We start from the raw sequence: 24,814 nt of genomic DNA on the forward strand, positions 1-24,814 counted from the left end.
ACTCCAAATTCGGCCTTACCAATGCCTTGTACAATTTTAATATTACATCCCAACTCCTATACTCAATGCTCTGATTTATAAAGGCCAGCATACCAAAAGCTTTCTTCACCACCCTATCCACATGAGATTCCACCTTCAGGGAACTATGCACCATTATTCCTAGATCACTCTGTTCTACTGCATTCTTCAATGCCCTACCATTTACCATGTATGTCCTATTTGGATTATTCCTACCAAAATGTAGCACCTCACACTTATCAGCATTAAACTCCATCTGCCATCATTCAGCCCACTCTTCTAACTGGCCTAAATCTCTCTCCAAGCTTTGAAAACCTACTTCATTATCCACAACGCCACCTACCTTAGTATCATCTGCATACTTACTAATCCAATTTACCACACCATCATCCAGATCATTAATGTATATGACAAACAACACTGGACCAAGTACAGATCCCTGAGGCACACCACTAGCCACTGGCCTCCAACCTGACAAACAGTTATCCACCACTACTCTCTGGCATCTCCCATCCAGCCACTGTTGAATCCATTTTACTACTTCAATATTAATACCTAAAGTGTTAACCTTCCTAATTAACCTTCTGTGTGGAACCTTGTCAAAGGCCTTACTGAAGTCCATATAGACAACATCCACTGCTTTACCCTCGTCAACTTTCCTCGTAATCTCTTCAAAAAATTCAATATTTGTCAAACATGACCTTCCATGCACAAATCCATGCTGACTGTTCCTAATCAGACCCTGTCTATCCAGATAACTATATATACTATCTCTAAGAATACTTTCCATTAATTTACCTACCACTGACGTCAAACTGACAGGCCTATAATTGCTAGGTTTACTCTCAGAACCCTTTTTAAACAATGGAACAACGAGCAATACGCCAATCCTCTGGCACCATCCCCGTTTCTAATGACATTTGAAATATTTCAATGCCCCTGCTATTTCCATACTAACTTCCCTCAAGGTCCTAGGGAATATCCTGTAAGGACCCAGAGATTCAACCACTTTTATATTCCTTAAAAGCGCCAATACTTCCTCCTCTTTAATTGTCATAGTTTCCATAACTTCCCTACTTGTTTCCCTTACCTTACACAATTCAATACCCTTCTACTTAGTGAATATCGAAGAAATCGTTCAAAATCTCCCCCATCTCTTTCGGCTCCACACCTAGCTGTCCACTCTGATTCTCTAAGGGACCAATCTTATCCCTCACTATCCTTTTGCTATTAGTATAACTGTAGAAACCCTTCGGATTTATTTTCACCTTACTTGCCAAAGCAACCTCGTATCTTCTTTTAGCTTTTCTAATTTCTTTGAGATTCTTCTTACATTCTTCATATTCCTCGAGCATCTCATTTACTCCATGCTGCCTATATTTATTGTGGATATCTTTTTCCTAACCAAGTTTCCAATATCCCTTGAAAACCATGGCTCTCTCAAACTTTTAACCTTTCCTTTCAACCTAACAGGTACAAAGATTCTGTACCCTCAAACTTTCACCTTTAAATTACCTCCATTTCTCTATTACATCCTTCCCATAAAACAAATTGTCCCAATCCACTCCTAAATCCTTTTGCATCTCCTCAAGGTTAACCTTTCTCCAATCAAAAATCTCAACCCTGGGTCCAGTCCTATCCTTCTCCGTAATTATATTGAAACTAATTGCATTGTGAACACTGGACCCGAAGTGCTCCCCAACACATACCTCCGTCACCTGACCTATTTCATTCCCTAATAGAAGATCCAACACTGCCCCTTCTCAGTTGGTACCTCTATGTATTGCTGCAAAAATACTATCCTGCACACATTTTACAAACTCCAAACCATCCAGCCCTTTTACAGAATGGGCTTCCCAGTCTATGTGTGGAAAATTAAAATCTTCCACAATCATAACCCTGTGCTTACTACAAATATCTGCCATCTCCTTGCAAATTTGCTCCTCCAATTCTCGCTCCCCATTAGGTGGTCTATAATAGATAGATAGATAGATACTTTATTCATTCCCATGAGGAAATTCAACTTTTTTTCCAATGTCCCATACACTTGTTGTAGCAAAACTAATTACATACAATACTTAACTCAGTAAAAAATATGATATGCATCTAAATCACTATCTCAAAAGCATTAATAATAGCTTTTAAAAAGTTCTTAAGTCCTGGCGGTTGAATTGTAAAGCCTAATGGCATTGGGGAGTATTGACCTCTTCATCCTGTCTGAGGAGCATTGCATCGATAGTAACCTGTCGCTGAAACTGCTTCTCTGTCTCTGGATGGTGCTATGTAGAGGATGTTCAGAGTTTTCCATAATTGACCGTAGCCTACTCTGCGCCCTTCGCTCAGCTACCGATGTTAAACTCTCCAGTACTTTGCCCACGACAGAGCCCGCCTTCCTTACCAGCTTATTAAGACGTGAGGCGTCCCTCTTCTTAATGCTTCCTCCCCAACACGCCACCACAAAGAAGAGGGCGCTCTCCACAACTGACCTATAGAACATCTTCAGCATCTCACTACAGACATTGAATGACGCCAACCTTCTAAGGAAGTACAGTCGACTCTGTGCCTTCCTGCACAAGGCATCTGTGTTGGCAGTCCAGTCTAGCTTCTTGTCTAACTGTACTCCCAGATACTTGTAGGTCTTAACCTGCTCCACACATTCTCCATTAATGATCACTGGCTCCATATGAGGCCTAGATCTCCTAAAGTCCACCACCATCTCCTTGGTCTTGGTGATATTGAGACGCAGGTAGTTTGAGTTGCACCATATCACAAAGTCCTGTATCAGTTTCCTATACTCCTCCTCCTGTCCATTCCTGACACACCCCACTATGGCCGTGTCATCAGCGAACTTCTGCACATGGCAGGACTCCGAGTTATATTGGAAGTCTGATGTGTACAGGGTGAACAGGACCGGAGAGAGTACGGTTCCCTGCGGCGCCCCTGTGCTGCTGACCACCGTGTCAGACCTACAGTCTCCCAACCGCACATACTGAGGTCTATCTGTCAAGTAGTCCACTATCCAATCCACCATGTGAGAGTCTACTCCCATCTCCGTTAGTTTGTGCCTTAAGATCTTGGGCTGGATGGTGTTAAAGGCACTAGAGAAGTCAAGGAATGTAATCCTCACAGCACAACTGACCCCCTCTAGGTGAGAGAGTGATTTGTGCAGCAAATACGTGATAGCATCCTCCACTCCCACCTTCTCCTTATACGCAAACTGAAGAGGATCCTATAAGTGTTACTACAGCTTTCCCATTCCTCAATTCCACCCAAATAGCCTCCCTAGACAAGCCCTCTAATCTATCCTGCCAGAGGACCACTGTAATATTTTCTCTAACAAGCAACGCAACACCTCCCCCTCTTGTCCCTCCAATTTGCAATGATCTTTGAAAAAAAAAATCATTGGTCTCTGGCATGGTGCCAGAGAACTAGAAAACTGCAAACGTCACTCCACTCTAAGGAAGGAGGAAGGCAGCAGAAAGGAAATTACAGGCCAGTTAGCCTGACCTCAATAATTGACTCCAACATCTTTCCAATTACTAAGGATGAGTTGTGGAGTTCTTGGTAACACCAGAGAAGATAGGACAAAGTCAGCATGGATTCTTCAAGGGAAAATCTTCCGACAAACTTGTTGGAATTCTTTAGAGAGATTACAAGTAGGATAGATAAATGGAATGCAGTGGATGTTACATATTTAGACCTTCAGAAAGCCTTTGACAAGGTACCACACATGAGACTGCTTACCTACTTAAGAGCTCAGGGTATTACAGGAAAGTTACTAACATGGTTAGAGCACTAGCTGGTTGGTAGGAGGCAGCAAGTGGAAATAAAAGGATCTTTGTCTGGCTGGTTGACATTGATTAGTAGTGTCCCGCAGAGATCAGTGTTGGGACCACTTCTTTATATGCTGTATATCAATGATTTAGATAGATGGCTTTGTTGCCAATTTAGCAGATGATACAAAGATTGGTGGAGGGGCAGGTAGTGTTGAGGAAACAGGTAGGCTGCAAAAGGATTTAGACAGATTAAGAGAATGGACGAGAGTGGCAAATGAAATACAATGTTGGAAAATGCATAGTCATGCACTTTGGTAACAGATATAGATACACAGACTATTTTGTAAATGGAGAGAAAATCCAAAAATCTGAGATGCAAAGGGACTTGTGCAGAACACCTTAAAGGTTAACTTGCAGGTTGAGTCTGTGGTGAGGAAGGCAATGTCAGCATTCATTTCAAGAGGTTTAGAATACAAGAGCAGGGATGTGACACTGAGGCTTTACAAGGCACTGGTGAGGCCTCACCTCGAGTATTGTGAACAGTTTTGGGCTCAGCTAAACAAAACTGTGTAGCATTGGAGAGGGTCCAGAGGAGGCTCACAAGGATTATTCCGGAAATAACAGGGTTATCATACAAGCAATGTTTGATGGCTCTGAGTCTGCAGTCGCAGGAATTTAGAAGGATGAGGGGGAAGATCATTGAAATCTTTTAACTGTTGAAAGTCATAGACAGAGTAAATATGGAAAAGATGTTTCCCATGGTGGGAGAGTCTAGGACAAGAGGGCACAGGCTCAGGATAGAGGGCATCCATTCAAAACAGATGTGGAGAAATTTCTTTAACCAAAGGGTGGTGGATTTATGGAATTTGTTGTCACATGCAGCTGTGGAGGCCAGGTTGTTGGGTATATTTAAGGCAGAGATTGATAGGTTCTTGATTGGACATGGCATCAAGGGTTATGAGGAGAAGTCAGGGGAATGGAGTTCAGGAGAGGATAAAGGAACAGCCATGATTGAATGGTGGAGCAGACTTGATGGGTCAAATGGCCCAGTTCTGCTCCTATATCTTATGGTCTTGCATCTTCAACAACGTCCACCATCTGCTAAATTCAGCACACAAGCCATCTACACTTAGAGACTAAAAAGGTCGCCGGAAATGTGTAAGAGTGCAGAATAAAAGGAGGATGACTTGGACTGGTGTTGGATAGTGAGCCTGGCCAGGTGACTGACCGGTGTGGGAAGTGACCACAACCCCTTCACTTTCAGGAGAGCTATCGATAAGGAGAGTTTTAAATTGTACCAGGACAAATTATGCAGGAACTAAGAAGAGCTAATTGGGAATAACTTTTTTTCCTGGCAAGTCCACATCAGACATGTGGAGGGTATTTAACGATCAATTGCACAGCCTTACAGGAAAGGCACGTTCCCATTAGATGGAAGGATGGGGAAAGAATGAATCTTGGATTCCAGAGAAATGATGAATTTGGTCAAGAAAAAAAAAAGTATGTAAAGCCTTGTAAGTTAAGATCATACGGAGCATATGGGAAGTATAAAGAAGCCAGAAAAGAACTGAAGGGAATTAGGAAAGCCAGGACGGGCCATGAAAAGTCCTGGCAATAGAGTCAAGGTCAAGGTCCTTAACAGTGTTGCTGAGCAGAGATCCTGGGATTCAAGTTCATAGCTCCTTGAAAGTGGCTACACAGGTGGATAGGGTGATTAAGCCGGCCTATGAAATGCTTGTTTTATTAATCGAGGCATTGAGTTTAAAAGTCAAAAGTTTGTTTATAAAACCCTGGTTAGGCCACATTTGCAACATTGCATACAGTTCTGGTCACTCCATTATGAGGGATGTGGAGGCTTTGGAGAGGGGCAGAGGAGGTTTAATAGGATGCTACCTGGTTTAGAGGACATGAGAGACTGGACAAACTTGAGTGGTGGAGGCTGTGGGGAGATAATCTTATAAACCTCATGAGAGGGATAGAGTAGACAGAGTAGAAATGTTTTATACCAGAGGGCATACATTGAAAGTGAGAGGGGGTAGATTCAAAGAGGATTAGAGAGGGAAGTTTTTTTTAAACTCGGTGGTGGATGCCTGAAATGCACTGTCTGGTTGGCGGTAGAGGTAAATACATTATAGATCTTTAAGAGAAGCTTTGATAAGCATGTGAATGTGAGGAAGATGGAGAGATATGGATATTCTGTAGGTAGGAGGGATTCATTTTTGGATGTTTTTGATTTACTTTTTAAGTGGTTCGGCACACCATTGTGGGCCAAGGGCCTGTTCCTGTGCTGCACTCTTCTATATTGACAAACTACTGGATGAGAACTGGCAACTTATCTCTCTCGAGCTGTAAACAACAAGGACAGCCAAGGAAAATACTGTTGGCACTGAGCAGCAGCTGCTGGAATCTCAAAGAACAGAAAATGCTGGGAAATCACAGCTGGGAAAATTAGAATCTTACTACAATACAACCTCAAGTTTTAAAAATCTTTAAAAAAGACTGAAATTAGATATCGCAAATTATGGTTTTCCTGGATATTACCTCTGCCCCAAGTGCCACAACAGTCTCAATTAATACAGCTGTTTGAACAGTCATGTGAAGACAGCCTGCGATTCGAGCCCCTTTGAGTGGTTTGGTGTCTCCATACATCTTCCTCATCATCATCAAGCCAGGCATCTCATTTTCAGCAATTTCAATTGCTTTCCGACCCCATTCAGCCAAACTAATGTCAGCTTTAATAATGAGAAAAAAAGATTCAGACACAAGTTAGCAAACAACATTGTTACAGAGAATCAAAGATATCTACAGCACACTACAGGCCCTTTGGCCCACAATGTTGTGTCGACCATGTAAACTACTCTAAAAACTGCCTAGAATTACCCCACCGAATAGCCCGTTATTTTTCTAAGCTCCATGCACCTATCCAAGAGACTCTGGAAAGACCCCATTGTATCCGCTTCCACCAACGTCGCCGGCAGCCCATTCCATGCACTCACCACTGTGTGGACAAACTTAACTCAATCATCCCCCTTGTAACTATTTCCAAGCACCTTAAAACCGTGCCCCCTCATGCTAGCCATTTCAGCCCTGGGAAAAAGCCGCTGACTATCCACATAATCGACGCCTCTCATTTTATAAACCTCTATCAGGTCACCTCTCACTCTGTCGTTCCAAGGAGAAAAGGCCAAGTTCACTCAAACTATTCTCATAAAGCACACTCTCCAATCCAGGTAGCATCTTTAAAAATCTCCATACTCTCTCTACAGTATCCATATCCTTCCTGTAGTGAGGTTACCAGAAATGAACACAGTATTCCAAGTGGGGTCTGACTAATGTCACAGCTCTTGATCTCAATCCCATGGCTGAAGGTCATCATACCATACACCTTAACACTGTCAATCTGCACAGCAGCTATGGACACAGACCCCAAGATCTCGCTGATCCTTCACAGTGCCAAGAGTCTTGCCATTATTATATTCTGTCTCCAAACTTGACCTACCAAAACAAACCACTTCACACTTACCCGGGTTGAACTCCATCTGCCAATTCTTAGTCCATTTCTGCATCTTACTGATGTCCCACTGTAACCTCTTACAACCCTCCAGACTATCCAGAACACCCAACTTTTGTGTCATCAGCAAGCTTACTAATCCACCCTTCTACTTCCTCATCCAGGTCATTTATAAAAATCACAAGGAGGGGTCCTAGAACAGATCCCTGTGGAACACCACTGGTCACCATCCTCCATGCAGAATACGAAGCATCTACAACCATCTTTTTGCCTTCTGTGAGCAAGCCAATTCTAGATCCACAAAGCATGGTCTCCTTGCGTCCTATGACTCTGTGGCGACCCACTTTCTGCACAGGCGAACCGGTTCACAAATAGCCCGCGCGCGGGGAGAGACTTTGGTAATGCACCTCTGACGTCATTTCCACCCGGAGAGGGTGGGAACTAGGGATTAAAAGCCAGCGCCGCAAAGTTTGAATAAACTAGTCTCGAAACGACTTACCGACTGTGTGTCATCTCTAGCTCTGTATGCAGTACATCGCTACACTGGTGACCCTGACGGTCCAAACGGGATTTGGACCAAAGATGACCGACTCCTCATCTGTTCACGTAGTTTCGCTAAAACTGCTGACTTTCTGGACGCTGCGACCACGCGTGTGGTTTAGCCAAGCAGAAGCCCAGTTCCAGATTCGGCAGATATCTTCTGATTCCACACGTTACTATTACGTGGTGAGCTCCCTTGACCAGGAGACAGTCGCCCAGGTTGCGGATTTCACATAGTCGCCCCCAGAAGGAGGCAAATATGAAGCATTCAAAGCTCTGCTCATTGGGACCTTTGGCCTCTCATGGCATGAGCGAGGTGCCCGCCTGCTGTTTGGGAGACAGGCCGCCGTCAGCATTAATGAACAAGATGCTGGCCCTGGCTGACGGACACAAGCCTCGCCTTATGTTTGAGCAAGCGTTCCTGAAGCAACTGCCCGAGGACATACATCTGCTGCTGGCCGATGCAGATTTCAGTGACCCCCGGAAGGTCGTGGCCCGGGCAGACGTGCTGTGGAAAGCCAAGAAGGGGAGCGTGGTGTCCGTCGGTCAGATTACCAAACCACTTGCAGACCAGACTAGGCCTGGCAAGGGGGCGCACACAACACAGAGGCAGGAGTGAGGAGGCCAGTGAACAGTGGTGTTTCTACCACCAGCGGTGGGGCACAGAAGCCCGCCATTGTCGCTCGCTCTGCAAGGGTCAGGGCCAGCTACCGCTAATGGCTATGGCGGCTGGCCACCAGGACAGCCTCTTGTACATCTGGGACAAACAGTCGGGACTCCACTTCTTGGTCGACACCGGAGGGGAAATCAGCGTCTTACCCCCGACGGGGTATGACACCCGCAACAGGAAGCCAGGACCCACCCTGAGGGCCGTAAATGGCAGCACGATACCGACCTACGGCACCCGCACAGTGCAGCTGCAGTTCGGCACCAGCCGGTTCACGTGGGACTTCATGCTGGCTGCCGTGGCCCAACCACTCCTGGGGGCAGACTTCTTGCGAGCTCACAGCCTGCTGGTCGACTTGCAAGGGAAAAGACTGGTACATGCCGAGAATTTCCAGACGTTCTCCCTGGGTGAAGCCAAGTTGCCGGCCCCACACCTGGACTCCATCACACTGTCGGACAACGAATTCACCAGAATCCTGGCAGACTTTCTAACGATTCTGGCACCACAGTTCACGGCAGCCATGTCCAGACACGGAGTACAGCACTACATCCCGACCCAGGGACCACCCCTCCACGCCCATGCACAAAGGCTCCCCCCGGAAAAGCTCCGCCTGGCGAAGGAGGAGTTCAAGAGGATGGAGGAATTGGGGATAATACGGTGGTCCGACAGCCCATGAGCCTCCCCCCTGCACATGGTGCCCAAAGCAGCCAGGGACTGGAGACCATACAGCGACTACCGCAAACTGAAAGAGGCTACAACTCCAGACCGCTACCCCGTGCCGCACTTACAGGACTTTGCAGCAAACCTGCACGGGGCAAGAATCTTTTCTAAGGTAGACCTCGTCCGGGGATACCATCAAATCCCGGTGCACCCCGAAGACATCCCCAAAACAGCACTCATCACCCCGTTCGGCCTGTTCGAATTCCTCCGAATGCCGTTCGGCCTGAAGAATGCCGCACAGACGTTCCAGCAGCTAATGGATGCAGTGGGCCGCGACCTGGACTTTGCGTTCATTTATTTGAACGACATCCTCATAGCCAGCAGTAGTCGTCAGGAGCATCTGTCCCACCTCCGCCAGCTCTACTCCCACCCGAGTGATTTCGGCCTCAAGATCAACCCGGCCAAATGTCAGTTCAGTCAACACCATCAACTTCCTGGGCCACAGGATTACCAATGACGGGGCAACACCTCTGCCCGCTAAGGTAGACACAATCCGCCACTTTGCCCGGCCCAACACAGTCAAAGGCCTGCAGGAGTTTGTTGGTCTGGTGAACTTCTACCACCGTTTCCTCCCCTCAGCAGCCCGTATCATGCACCCTTTGTACACCCTGATGTCGGGTAAAAGCAAGGACATTACTTGGGACAATGAGGCTGCGGCCGCTTTCATTAAAGCCAAGGAAGCCTTGGCAGATGCCACAATGCTGGTGCACCCCAGAACGGACGTCCCGACCGCCCTCACAGTGGACGCATCCGACACAGCAGTCAGTGGGGTGCTACAGCAACTCATCGAGGGGCACTGGCAACCCCTAGCATTCTTCAGCAAACCCCTACGACCACCCGAACTCAAGTACGGTGCCTTCAACCGGGAGCTGTTGGCACTGTATCTGGCAATCCGGCATTTCAGGTACTTCTTAGAAGGCAGGCTGTTCACCGCGTTCACAGACCACAAACCGTTGATCTTCGCATTCACGAAGGTGTCCGATCCCTGGTCGGCCCGCCAGCAGCGACATCTGTCCTATATCTCTGAGTACACGACGGACATCCAGCATGTCTCGGGAAAAGACAACGTCGTGGCAGATGCACTCTCCAGACCAGCTGTCCAGGCTCTGTCCCTGGGGGTGGACTATGCAGCACTGGCGGAGGCGCAGCAGGCAGACGACGAGATGCCCAGCTACAGGACTGCAGTCTCAGGTTTGCAGCTGCAAGACTTCCTCGTAGGCCCAGGTGAGAGGACCCTCATGTGCGACGTGGCTACCGGCCAACCTCACCCCATCGCCCCGGCAGCGGCGAGTTTTCAACTCCATACACAGTTTGACGCACCCATCTATCAGGACAACCGTCCGGCTGGTCTCCAGCAAGTTTGCGTGGCACGGACTTCGCAAACAGGTCAGCGAATGGGCCAGAACGTGCGTGCAGTGCCAAACAGCCAAGGTGCAGCGGCACACTAAAGCCCCGCTGCAGCAGTTCCACCCCACCCACCGGAGGTTTGACCACATTCATGTGGATATCGTGGGGCCCCTACCAGTGTCACGAGGAGGGCGGTACCTCCTAACTATGGTAGACCAGTTCACGAGACGTCCAGAGGCAGTCCCACTCACCGACACATCTGCCGATTCCTGCGCCCAAGCACTGACTGCAACCTGGGTAGCACGCTTCGGGGTAGTGGCCCACATTACCTCCGACAGAGGCGCCCAGTTCACCTTCAGCCTGTGGTCGGCTGTGGCCAGCTTGTTGGGAACGCAGCTACACCACACAACTGCCTATCACCCACAGTAGAACAGACTAGTGGAACGCTTCCACCGTCACTTGAAGTCGGCTCTCATGGCCCGCCTGAGAGGACCTAACTGGGTGGACGAGCTTCCCTGGGTCCTGCTTGGACTTCGCACAGCACCCAAAGAGGATCTGCACGCCTCGTCAGCCGAGTTGGTATACAGCTCGTCCCAGGAGAGTTCATACCAGCCCCAAGGGGGCAAGAGGAAGAACCCGCAGCAGTCCTGGACAGACTACGCGAAAGGCTCGGCAACTTGGCCCCCGTACCAACTTCACAGCACGGACAGACCCTGACCTACATACCCAAAAACCTGCAGAACTGTAAGTTTGTGTTTGTACGAAGGGGCGCACACCGGGCACCGCTACAGCGGCCGTACGAGGGGCCGTTCAAGGTGCTCAGGAACAATGGGTCCATGTACGTTCTGGACATTGGGGGGGAAAGAGGAGGTTTCCACAGTGGACCGACTCAAACCAGCCCTTGTGGACGGCGCAGCCTGTCGAGGTTCAGGCACCGCGGCGCAGAGGCAGATAGCCAAACAGAGACTGATCCAGACTGTGGACATTGGGGGGGGGGGGTGTATCACCGGTTCTGGGGGGGCGGGGTTATGTGGCGACCCACTTTCTGCGCAGGCGAACCGGCTCACAAATAGCCCGCGCACGGGGAGAGACTTTGGTAATGCACCTCTGACGTCATTTCCACCCGGAGAGGGTGGGAACTGGGGATTAAAAGCCAGCGCCGCGAAGTTTGAATAAACTAGTCTCAAAACAACTTACTGACTGCGTGTCGTTGTCTCTAGCTCTGTATGTAGTACATCGCTACAACTCCTTACTTTCTGAATGAGCCTTGCATTGGGAACCTTATCAAATGCCTTACTGAAATCCATATAAACAACATCCACTGCTGTACCTTTGTTGATGTGTTTTGTCACATCCTCAAAGAATTCAATCAGGCTCGTAAGGCACGACCTGCCCTTGACAAAGCCATGCTGATTACTCCTAATCAGATTATGGCTCTCCAAATGTTCATAAATCCTGCCTCCCAGGATCTTCAACAACTTGCCACCACTGAACAAAGACTCACAGGTCTACAATTTCCTGGTTATCTCTACATCCTTTCTTGAAAAGGGGAACAACATTTTAAACTTTCCAATCCTCTGATAACTCACCCGTCCCTATTGATGTTGCAAATATCATCACCCGAGACTCAGCAATCTCCTCCCTCACTTTCCACAGTAGCCTGGGGTACATCTCATAGAAACATAGAAACATAGAAAATAGGTGCAGGAGTAGGCCATTCGGCCCTTCGAGCCTGCACCGCCATTCAGTATGATCATGGCTGATCATCCAACTCAGAACCCTGTACCTGCTTTCTCTCCATACCCCCTGATCCCTTTAGCCACAAGGACCATATCTAACTTCCTCTTAAATATAGCCAATGAACCGGCCTCAACTGTTTCCTGTGGCAGAGAATTCCACAGATTCACCACTCTGTGTGAAGAAGTTTTTCCTCATCTCGGTCCTAAAAGGCTTCCCCTTTATCCTTAAACTGTGACCCCTCGTCTGCTCTCAGCAACTTACATAACTTAATACCTTTCAAAACCTCCAGTACATCCTCTTTCTTCACGTCTATACACTCAATCGTTTCAGCCCACTGCAAGTCATCCCCACAATTGCCAAGGTCCTTTTCACAGCTGAATACTGAAGCAAAGTATTCATTAAGTACCTCTGACTCCATGCACGTTTCCACTATCGCAACTCATTGGTCCTATTCTCACATCTCATCCTCTTGTTCTTCACATACTTGTAGAATGCCTTGGGGTTTTCCTTAATCCTGCCCACCAAGGCCTTCTCATGGCCCCTTCTGGCTCTCCAGTTTCATTCTTGAGCTGCTTCCTGGCACCCTTGTAATTTTCTAAAACTCTAACAGTTCCTCTCTTCTTGAACCTTTTGTAAGCTTTTCCTTTAACTAGATTTTCTACATCCTTTGTACACCATGGTTCTTTTACCTTACCATCCTTTCCCTGCCTCAATGGAACATAACCATGCAGAATGCCATACAAATTTTCCTTGAACATTTGTCACAGTCCCCCGAGAATATCTGCTCCCAATTTATGTTCCCAAGTTCCTGCCTAACAGCATCATATTTACCCCTACTCCAATTAAATATTTTCCCAAATTGTCTATGTCTATCCTTCTCCAGTGCTACGGTAAAGGAGATAGAGTTGTGATCATTACATCCAAAATGCTCTCCCACCGAGAGATCTAACACCTGACCAGCTTCATTTCCCAATACCAGATCAGGGTACAGCCTCTCCTTTCGTTGGCTTATCTAGGCATTACATCAGGAAACATTCCTGAACATACCTAACAAACTCCACCCCATCTAAACCCCTTGCTCTAAGGAGATGGCAGTCAATATTAGGAAAGTTAACATCACCCATCACAACAACCCTATTATTACCGCACCATTCCAGAATCTGCCTCCCTATCAGCTTCTCAATATCTGTTACTATTGGGGGGGGGGGGGGGGTCTATAAAAACACACAAAAAAGTTATTGACCCCTTCCTATTTCTGACTTCCACCCACATTGACTCAGTAGACAATCCCTCCATGGCTTCCTCCTTTTCTGCAGCCGTGATACTATACCTGATTAGCAATGCCCCTCCCTACCTCTTGCCTCCCTCTAAAGCCCTGCACACTCAGCAACCATTCCTGCCCCTAAGACATCCAAATCTCTATAATGGCCACAACATCATAGTTCCACATACTGATCCACACTCTACATTCATCCGCCTTGTTTAATGATACTCCTTGCAGTAAAATAGACACATCTCAAACCATCAGGCTGAGTGCATCTTTGCCCATCATCTGCCTATCCTCCCTCACAAACTCACTACAAGCTGTCTCTACTTGTGCATCAACCACCCAGTCCTCTGCCTCTACACTCCAGTTCCCATCCCACTGCAAATCTAGTTTAAACCCTCACCAATATCATTAGCAAACCTCCCCATCAGGAAATTGGTTCCCTTCCAGTTCAGGTGCAACCCGTCCCACTTGTACAGGTCACTCCTTCCCCAGTGAAAGTTCCAATGATCCAATAACTTAAAACCCTGCCCCCTGCACCATCTCCTCAGCCACTCATTCATTTGCACCATCTTCCTGTTTTGACCATCACCACTTCGCGGCACTGAGTGTAAACCGGAGATCATGACCTTGGAGGTCCTGCTCTTCAGCCTCCTCTACTCCTCCCCTGCTTATGTCATGGGTACCAACCCAGATAGGTCATGCCCTCAGCAGTCTCCAAAGGGGTATACCGTAGATTCCGGACTACAGAGCGCACCTGATTAAAAGCCGCTGGCTCTAATTTTAGAAATAAAATCAATTTTTTACTTGTAAAGGCCGCACCGGATTTTCGGCCGCAGGTGTCCCACGTTGTAATATGAGATATTTACACAGAAAGATATTACACGTGAGGATTTTTTAACTTTTAATTAAATCCATATGGTAACAAAAACAAATACATATTGCAAATGCTTTTTTTCGAACCGTGCCCGTAACGCGGCTACTTTTAAATATACGTTGCGTATACTTCTTTACTGAACAACATTCCAATATCTCCTAAAGACTGGTAAAAAATATATATACTGCAGCCTACCAGGAAAAGTTATTGATCGCCTTTAACTTAAAAGCAGCGTTTTGGCTCCGCCGCTCCGCTCGCGTAATGCCGCTCCCCCCTGCCGTCCCGTTTTATCGCAAACCGGCGTTTTCCCACAAGACGCGGCGAAACCGGGTGTGACGTCATAGCATCCCGCGATGTAGTACAGAAAACAAATATAGTTAAAACTCTTCTAACTTTAACTAGAAAATGAATTACTAAGCGAAAATATTATAAACTAAATAACTGCCATAAGGCAGCACAATGCTTCGAGTGTTTTCCATGTTGATGAGGGTGAGTACAAATGACTGATTTACAATAATTTAATTGTGAAAGTGCGCTTGATTTATCGTACAATTTCATTGGACCTCTGTGAGCTACTCATCAATTTTATTGGTCTACTGTTACGAGGCAAAATGTTTACGAGGCGGCATGAAAAAAATCATGTATTAGCCGCTCCGTTTTAAAGGCCGCAAAGTTCAAAGCTGTTCAAAATGTGGGAAAAAAGTAGCGGCTTAAAATCCGGAATCTACGGTACTTGCTGCTGAGGGAAATAGCCACAGGGGCAACCTGCTCTGGCTTCTTTCTCCCTTTACCTCCCTCAGTGTTAACCCATCTACTCACCGAATTCTGCACTTTTGGTGTAACTACCTGCTCAAAAGTCATACCTGTCAATTGCTCTGCCACCCGGAGAGAATCTTAAGAAATCTTAAGTTTATCCAGCTCTACCACCTTAATGCAGTTTTTCATGAGCTGGAGTTGGCTGCACTTCCTGCAGATGTAGTAATCAGGGAGACCATCAGGTTCCATGAATTTTCATCTCCTACAGGAGGAGCATTCCACTGTCATATCTGCAATCCTGCCTGCACTGTACAATGGGCAACCAAGACCAAATTTTCAAACCTGTTTCTTTGGCTTCAGCCTCTTCTCATCAAAGCCTGACTCTCCCACTCTCACTGCTGGCCCACCCCCAACAATGTCTGTCCCATTCAGTCAAAAAAACATGGTAAATAGATATTTTGAATGTATGTTATGCAACTTGTCCTCAGAGGAACACTGTCTTGTTTACACTGTACCCATGATAATTAAACTTCATTTGATTTGAAAGAACAAGCTTGTGCCACTCAGATACGTGGGCGATATTATATTTTTCCCTGTTGACTAAGCATTTCATAACCACATGTGCAACATGCTGTATTGCACCTTGACCCCAGTGGAATGCTCTTTTATTTGGCTATATTCTTGCATAGCTGTGTAATAATTAAACTTGAACTCTGACACTTACTCAGCTAATGAACCCCTATATTTTATAACCTCCTTCACTGTCCACTATAGAAACATAGAAAACACAGTACAATACAAGTCCTTTGGCTCCAAAAGCTGTGCCAAACATGTCCCTATCCTAGGACTACTTATGCTTTACCCATAGTCCTCTATTTTTCTAAGCTCCATGTAGCCATCCAGGAGTCTCCTATCGTTTCCACCTCCACCATGACCAGCCCTTGCGCTCACCACTCTCTGCGTAAAAAACTTGCCCCAGACATCTCTGTAACTACTTACAAGCACTTTAAAACTATGCCCTCTCGTGCTAGCCATTTCAGCCCTGGGGAAAAACCTCTATCACTGCCTCTCATTATCTTGTACACTTCTATCAAGTCACCTCTCATCCTCCGTCGCTCCAAGGAGAAAAGGCCAAGTTCACTCAAACTATTCTCATAAGGCATGCTCCCCAATCCAGGCAAAATACTTGTAAATTTCCTCTGCACCCTTTCTATGGTTTCCAATTCCTTCCTATAGTGAGGGGACCAGAACTGAGCACAGTATTCCAAGTGGGGTCTGACCAGGGTCCTATACAGCTGCAACATTACCTCTCGGCTCTTAAACTCAATCCCATGATTGATGAAGGCCAATGCACCATATGCCTTCTTAACCACAGAGTCAACCTGCACAGCAGCTTTGAGTGTCCTATGGACTCGGACCCCAAGATCCCTCTGATCCTCCACACTGCCAAGAGTCTTACCATTAATACTATACTCTACCATCATATTTGACCTACCAAAATGAACCACTTCACACTCAACTGGGTTGAACTCCATCTGCCACTTCTCAGCCCAGTTTTGCATCCTATCAATGTCTCGTTGTAATCTCTGACAGCCCTCCACATTGTCCACATTCCCAACCTTTGTGTCATCAGCAAATTTACAAACCCATCCCACCACTTCTTCATCCACGTCATTTATAAAAATCACAAAGAGTAGGGGTCCCAAAACAGATCCCCGAGGCACACCACTGTTGACCAACCTCCATGCAGAATATGACTCATCTACAACCAGTTTGCCTTCTGTGGGCAAGCCAGCTCTGGATCCACAAAGCAATGTCCCCTTGGATCCAACACACACAAAATGCTGGTGGAACACAGCAGGCCAGGCAGCATCTATAGGAAGAAGCACTGTTGACATTTCAGGTCTTGACCCGAAACGTCAACAGCACTTCTCCCTATAGATGCTGCCTGGGCCTGCTGTGTTCCACCAGCATTTTGTGTGTGTTGCTTCAATTTCCAGCATCTGCAGATTTCCTCGTGTTTCCCCTTGGATCCCATGCCTCCTTACTTTCTCAATAAGTCTTGCATGGGGTACCTTATTAAATGCCTTGCTAAAATCCATATACACTACATCTAGGGGTTTACCTTCATCAATGTGCTTAGTCACATCCTCAAAAAGTTCAATCAGGTTCGTAAGGCACGACCTGCCTTTGACAAAGCTATGCTGACTATTTCTATACCACCAATTCAATCACCTACAAGCTTACAAAACATTCCTTGTACATTCTTTGAGGTAGATGACAAGCAATAATGGGCCCTGGGGAACACTAGTCATGCATTTCCAGTTAAAACAAGCAACTTCCCACCATTGCCCTCTGCTTTCTGTCATTAAATTAATTCTGTACCCAATTAGCCAGCCCTTCCCGGATTCCACGTGACCTAACCTTCCAGCACAGCCATGCCCACATTGAATTTTTTTTATGATCAAAGTCACTCCAGTTCATAAGACAACCTCCCAAAGACATGCTGACTACCCCTAATTAATCCACATCTATCCAGATTCACCTCCTCGCTCGGAATCCCCTATAGTAACTTACTACCTCATCAACACACAGAATGCTGGAAGAACTCAATAGGTCAGGCAGTGTTTATAGAAAAGAATAAACAGTCAATGTTTCAGATGAGACCCTTCTTCAGGCTCGACCTCATATTAGACTTAATGGTCAAGAGTTCCCAAGCCTTTCCTTGCTGCACTTAAAACCAATCTTTACCTCCATCCAGTCTTCCCGATCTGATAAGTGAAACTACACCATACATAAAATATTTCTACTTTATATAGGCTGTATATTTATCATATCATTCCTGCTTTTACTATATGTTAGTGTTATTTTAGGTTTTATATGTTATTTGGTATGATTCGGTAGGTTATTTTTTGGGTCTGGGAACGCTCAAAAATTTTCCCCATATAAATTAATGGAAATCGCTTCTTCGCTTTACGACGTTTTGGCTTACAAACAGTTTCATAGTAACACCCTACCTTTGGATAGCGGGGGAAACCTGTAGCAGAATTTGATTAATTGGGACACATCAGGACCAGTACATTTTGGCCTAATTAAGCAGCAGCCCCGATTTACTGATGGCCCAATTATCCATAATCCATTGTACCAGGCCTTGAAGATTTGTCTACATTCATATATTAAAACATCCAACAACCCCACTACTGCAAAGCAGGCTATTCACCAGACCTCCCCAAAATCTTTCCCTAATCTAAAGTCTTCACATCTATCACTACCATTAAACCAGAGAAATACTCAGCAAGAGCCTTACTCATCTCCAGCAGTTCCAAAGATGTACAGTGGCATGCAAAAATTTGGGCACCCCTGGTCAAAATTTCTGTTACTGTGAATAGCTAAGCGAGTAAAAGATGACCTGATTTCCAAAAGGCATAAAGTTAAAGGTAACACATTTCTTTAATATTTTAAGCAACATTACTTTTTTTATTTCCATCTTTTACAGTTTCAAAATAACAAAAAAGGGAAAGGGCCCGAAGCAAAGTTTGGGCACCCTGCATGGTCAGTACTTAATAACACCCCCATCAACAAGTATTACAGCTTCTAAACACTTTCTATAGCCAGCTAAGAGTCTTTCAATTCTTGTTTGGGGGATTTTCACCCATCCTTGCAAAAGGCTTCAAGTACTATGAGATTCTTGGGCCATTTTGCATGCACTGCCCTTTTGAGGTCTATCCACAGATTTTCGATGATGTTTAGGTTGCGCCTCTTGAGGTCCTTTGTGGATTTTGAGGTGTTTAGGATCATTATCCTGTTGCAGAAGCCATCCTCTTTTCATCTTCAGCTCTTTTTTTTAAAACAGACGGTGTGATGTTTGCTTCCAGAATTTGCTGGTATTTAATAAAATTCATTCTTCCCTCTACCAGTGAAATGTTCCCCATGCCACTGGCTGCAACACAAGCCCAAAGCCTGATTGATCCACCACCATACTTAACAGTTGGAGAGGTGTTAGAATAATACAGCACTACCCTTTGGCCCACAATGCTGTGCCAACCCTTAAACTCTGCCTCCCATATAACATCCCACTTTAAATTCCTCCATAAACCTGACTAGTAATCTTTTAAATTTCACTAGTGTATCTGCCTCCACCACTGACTCAGGCAGTGCAATCCACGCACCAACCACTCGGAGTAAAAAGCCTTCCTCTAATATCCCCCTTGAACTTCCCTCCCCTTACCTTAAAGCAATGTCCTCTTATATTGAGCAGTGGTGCCCTGGGAAAGAGGTGTTGTATATCCACTATCTAGTCCTCTTAATATCTTGTATACCTCTAACATATCTCCCCTCATCCTCCTTCTCTCCAAAGAGTAAAGCCCTAGCTCCCTTAATCCCTGATCATAATCCATACTCTCTAAACCAGGCTGCATCCTGGTAAATCTCCTCTGTACCCTTTCCAATGCTTCCACATCCTTCCTATACTGAGGCAACCAGAACTGGACACAGTACTCCAAGTGTGGCCTAACCAGAGCTTTATAGAGCTGCATCATTACCTCGCGACTCTTAAACTCTATCCCTCGACTTATGAAAGCTAACATCCCTTAAGCTTTCTTAACTACCCTATCTACCTGTGAGGCAACTTTTAGGAATCTGTGGACATAGATAGATAGATAGATACTTTATTCATCCCCATGGGGAAATTCAACATTTTTTCCAATGTCCCATACACTTATTGTAGCAAAACTAATTACATACAATACTTAACTCAGTAAAAATATGATATGCATCTAAAATCACCCTCTCAAAAAGCATTAATAAATAGCTTTTAAAAAGTTCTTAAGTAGCTTACTTAAATACATTGAGTCCTAACCCCGGCATGTCCATGTACATGTACCCCTAGATCCCTCTGCTCCTCCACACTTCCAAGTATCCTGCCATTTACTTTGTACTCTGCCTTGGAGTTTGTCCTTCCAAAGTGCACCACCTCTCACTTCTCCAGGTTGAACTCCATCTGCCATTTCTCAGCCCACTTCTGCATCCTATCAATGTCTCTCTGCAATCTTCGACAATCCTCTACACTATCCACAAAACCACCAACCTTTGTGTCGTCTGCAAACTTGCCAAACCACCCTTGTACCCCCACATCCAGGTCTTTAATAAAAAATCACAAAAAGTAGAGGTTCCAGAATAGATCCTTGTGGGACACCACTAGTCACAACCCTCCAATCCGAATGTACTCCCTTCACCACGAAACTCTGCCTTCTGCAGGCAAGCCAATTCTGAATCCACCTGGCCAAACTTCCCTGCATCCCATGCCTTCTGACTTTGAGTAAGCCTACAGTGTGGAACCTTGTCAAATGCCTTACTAAAATCCATGTAAATCACATCCACTGCACTACCCTCATCTATATGCCTGGTCACCTCCTCAAAGAACTCTATCAGGCTTGTTAGACATGATCTGCCCTTCACAAAGCCATGCTGACTGTCCCTGATCAGACCATGATTCTCTAAATGACTATAGATCCTATCTCTAAGAATCTTTTCCAACAGCTTTCCCACCACAGACGTAAGGCTTACTGGTCTACAATTACCCAGACTATCCCTACTACCTTTTTTGAACAAGGGGACAACATTCGCCTCCCTCCAATCCTCCGGTACCATTCCTATGGACAACGAGGACATAAAGATCCTACCCAGAGGCTCAGCAACTCTTCCCTTGCCTCATGGAGCAGCCTGGGGATTATTCAGTCAGGCCCCAGGGACCTATCTGTCCTAAAGTATTTTAACAACTCCAACACCTCCTCTCCCTTAATATCAACATGCTCCAGAACATCAACCTCACTCATATTGTCCTCACTGTCATCAAGTTCCCTCTCATTGGTGAATACTGAAGAGAAATATTCATCGAGGACCTCACTCACTTCCACAGCCTCCAGGCACATCTTCCCACCTTCATCTCTAATCGGTCCTACATTCACTCCTGTCATCCTTTTGTTCTTCATATAATTGAAGAATGCCTTGAGGTTTTCCTTTATCCTACTTGCTAAAGCTTTCGCATGCCCCCTTCTTGTTCTCCTCAGCCCCTTCTTAAGCTCTTTTCTTGATACCTTATAGTCAATAGCCCCATCTGATCCTTGCTTCCTAAACCTCATGTGTGCTGCCTTCTTCCACCTGACTAGATTTTCCACCTCACTTGTCACCCAACCATTCTTTATCTTCCTCACCGGGACAAATTTATCCCTAACATCCTGCAAGAGATCCCTAAACATCGACCACATGTCCATAGTACATTTCCCTGCAAAAACATCATCCCAATTTACACCCGCAAATTCTAGCCTTATAGCCTCATAATTTGCCCTTCCCCAATTAAAAATTTTCCTGTGTTCTCTGATTCTATCCTTTTCCATGACAATGCTAAAGGCCGGGGAGCGGTGGTCACTGTCCCCCAGATGCTCACCCACTGACAGATCTGTGACCTGACCCGGTTCATTACCTAATACTAGATCTAGTATGGCATTCCCCTAGTCAGCCTATCAACATACTGTGACAGGAATCCATCCTGGACACACTTGACAAACTGCCCCATCCAAACCATTGGAACTAATCAAGTGCCCGTCAATATTAGGGAATTTAAAGTCACCCATAACAACCCTGTTATTTTTGCACCTTTCCAAAATCTGTCTCCCAATCTGCTCCTTGGCATCTCTGCTGCTACCAGGGGGCCTATAGAATACTACCAATAGAGTAACTGCTCCCTTCCTTTTCCTGACTTCCACCCATACTGACTCAAAAGAGGATACTGCTACATTACCCACCCTTTCTGTAGCTGTAATACTATCCTTGACAGGTAATGCCACTCCTCCTCCCCTTCCCCCCCCCCCCCATCCCTTTTAAAACACTGAAATCCAGGAATATTGAGAATCCATTCCTGCCCTGGTGCCAGCCAAGTCTCTGTAATGGCCACTACATCATAATTCCATGTATGTATCCAAGCTCTCAGTTTATCACCTTTGTTCCTGATGCTTCTTGCATTGAAGTACACACACTTTAGCCCTTCTACCTTACTACCTTTATACCCTTTATTCTGCTGCTCTTTCCTCAAAGCCTCTTTATATGTTAGACCTGGCTTTACTCCATGCACTATACTTGCAGTTTTTGCATCACCTTTATCCTCCTCCACCTCATTATCTGCTCATCGCTCTGGTTCCCCTCCCCCTGCAAATCTAGTTTAAACCCCCCAGAGCAGCACTAGCAAACCTTCCCACAAGGATATTAGTCCCCCTCCAGTTCAGGTGCAACCCATCCTGTCGGAAGAGGTCCCACCTTCCCTGGAACAAAGCCCAATTGTACAGAAACATGAAGCCCTCCCTCCTGTTTCTTAGCCATGTATTTAGCTGCATTCTCTTCTTATTTCTAGCCTCACTAGCACGCGGCATGGGTAGCAATCCTGAGACTGTAATCCTGGAGGTCCTGTCCTTCAACTTTGCACCTAACTCCCTAAACTCTCTTTGCAGGACCTCTTCCTTCTTCCTACCCACGTCATTGGTCCTTACGTGGACCACGACATCTGGCTGCTCACCCTTCCTCTTGAGAATATGGAGAACTCGATCCGAGATATCGCGGACCCTGGCACCAGGGAGGCAACAGACCATCCAGGATTCTCAATCTCTTTCACAGAACCTCTTAGCTGTCCCCCTATCGAATCCCCTATTACTACTGCTCTCCTCTTTTCCCTCCTTCCCTTCTGAGCTGAGGGTCTAGTCTTGGTGCCAGACGTGACTCTACAACTTGTCCCTGGTAGGTCATCCCCACCAACAGTATCCAAAATGGTATACTTATTACTGATGGAAACGGCCACAAGGGTGCTCATTCTCTCTATCCCCTTCCCTCTACTGAGTCACCCAGCGACCTGTCTCCTGACTTTTAGGGGTGACTATCTCCTTGAAACTCCTGTCTATTTCTGCCTCTGCCTCACGAATGACCCAAATTTCATCCGGCTCCAGTTCCCCAACTCAGTTTGTCAGGAGCTGCAGCTAGATGCACCTTTTACAGGTATCGTCATCAGGGACAATTGTGTTCGCCCTGACTTCCCACATACTGCAAACGGAGCACCCGACTGCCTTAACTGCCGCCTCCATTACCTACTTCTAAGTTAATTAGATTAATTAAAGGAGGTTACCTGGCCTTACCTCACTGGGAGCTAGCTTGTTCTCAGCCTCTGCTCGCTGAAGCCTCTCGAGCCAAAGTCTTCCTACTCTGTCTCCCACTACTCAGTCGCCTGCTCCGTTAATCTGCTCGCTTTTAAAACTCTCCCGCTGTCTCACAGGCCGACCTTCACGTGCTTGCGCAGTCGTGCCCCGTTCAAACTGCCGAAGAAATGACCTTCCCCCTCTCAATCTGCTTGCTTTTTAAAGTCTCCCAATGTCTAACAGGCTGACCTTCACGCGCTTCAGCAGTTGTGCCCCCTTCAAACTGCCGAAAAAAATCAGAACTATATCATACCCAACAAGATGATTGTACAAGTCAGTTCTTTGGTCATGAAACTTGAATCTTTCATGCTATCTGGTGGAGTAACAGCTGCAAGATTCTATAAGGAAGCACATTCGTAGGAAATTGGAATCTGAGCTGGGCAATTCAGTAGATATATTTCCAGATGACAAAGGAAAATTGTTAATGGTTCCTGAAAGTGTATCATTAAGGGACGTTGTCTTGGAAAATCAAACTCTACAGAGGGAACTCAAAATTTGGAGGGCCAAGGCAATGAATTTCGACAAACTCATAGATCAGACTTCACATATCAGATCAATTATTAGACAGGAGATGACTGACTCCCTGGCCATTCCATCCATCTGATGTGAAAGACAGTGCTCATACCTCAATACCAGATCAACTAGAGCGGCTTCTTGTTGAACTGCTCACTGGAAATCCTGACACCAAGACCCAAACACAGAGGGTCACTGCTCTGGTTCAGTCGGTTAGTTAGGACATGATCTATGCTGTGACATGTGGTCAACATAAACCACCAAAGCACCTTCTACTTCCTTATGCAGTAAAAACACTGATGGGTAACACTGAGCTCATCCAAACACTGAAAAGGCTTGGGAATGGGGCGTCTTACTCCCAGCTTGAAGGGAACACTGCTCTGCGTCTCCAAAAGCTAGCAACAGCCTCCAACCACAGAGCTGTACTTCCAGCCTCCATCAAGCCTCATGCCTTCACCAATCTTGCATGGGACAATATCGATAGACATGAGTAAAATCTCACTGGAAAGGTACATCACATAGTCAATGGCATCGTGGTACAGGCCAATGTCTATGGACCACATCTGCCAAGAGCTGAGCTTCCACAGTTGAGAAACTGAAGCAGAGATCAGTCACCATTGAGGACCAAGGACTGCAAGTATATGTAGCAAGTGCACATGTGGGCCCACAGCCTCTCCCAACCAAGGCACACTATCTCAAGGAAACCAATGGAGCTGCTCTTCTTGCCTGTAAGAAAAACTTGGTGTGGACACTTCCAAGGCAAACAGATTCAGAGAAACAGACAATCCTAGGCTGGACTGGTTTTAATATCAGCACCAGGGACCAAGAACCAATCTCACAAGATA

The 24,814-nt window shown here is 46.0% G+C and overlaps 1 protein-coding gene across 1 annotated transcript in view; it reads right to left on the reverse strand.

The window, feature by feature from the left end:
* Positions 1 to 24,814, reverse strand: part of ahcy (adenosylhomocysteinase) — a 90,063-nt gene that overhangs the window by 49,220 nt on the left and 16,029 nt on the right. Inside the window, exon 2 of the mRNA XM_073062307.1 lies at positions 6,336 to 6,526. Coding sequence (XP_072918408.1) covers positions 6,336 to 6,526 — 191 coding nt within the window. The remainder of the gene's footprint in view (positions 1 to 6,335; positions 6,527 to 24,814) is intronic.

This window comes from Hemitrygon akajei, chromosome 11, assembly GCF_048418815.1.
Source record: "Hemitrygon akajei chromosome 11, sHemAka1.3, whole genome shotgun sequence".
NCBI lineage: Eukaryota > Metazoa > Chordata > Chondrichthyes > Myliobatiformes > Dasyatidae > Hemitrygon > Hemitrygon akajei.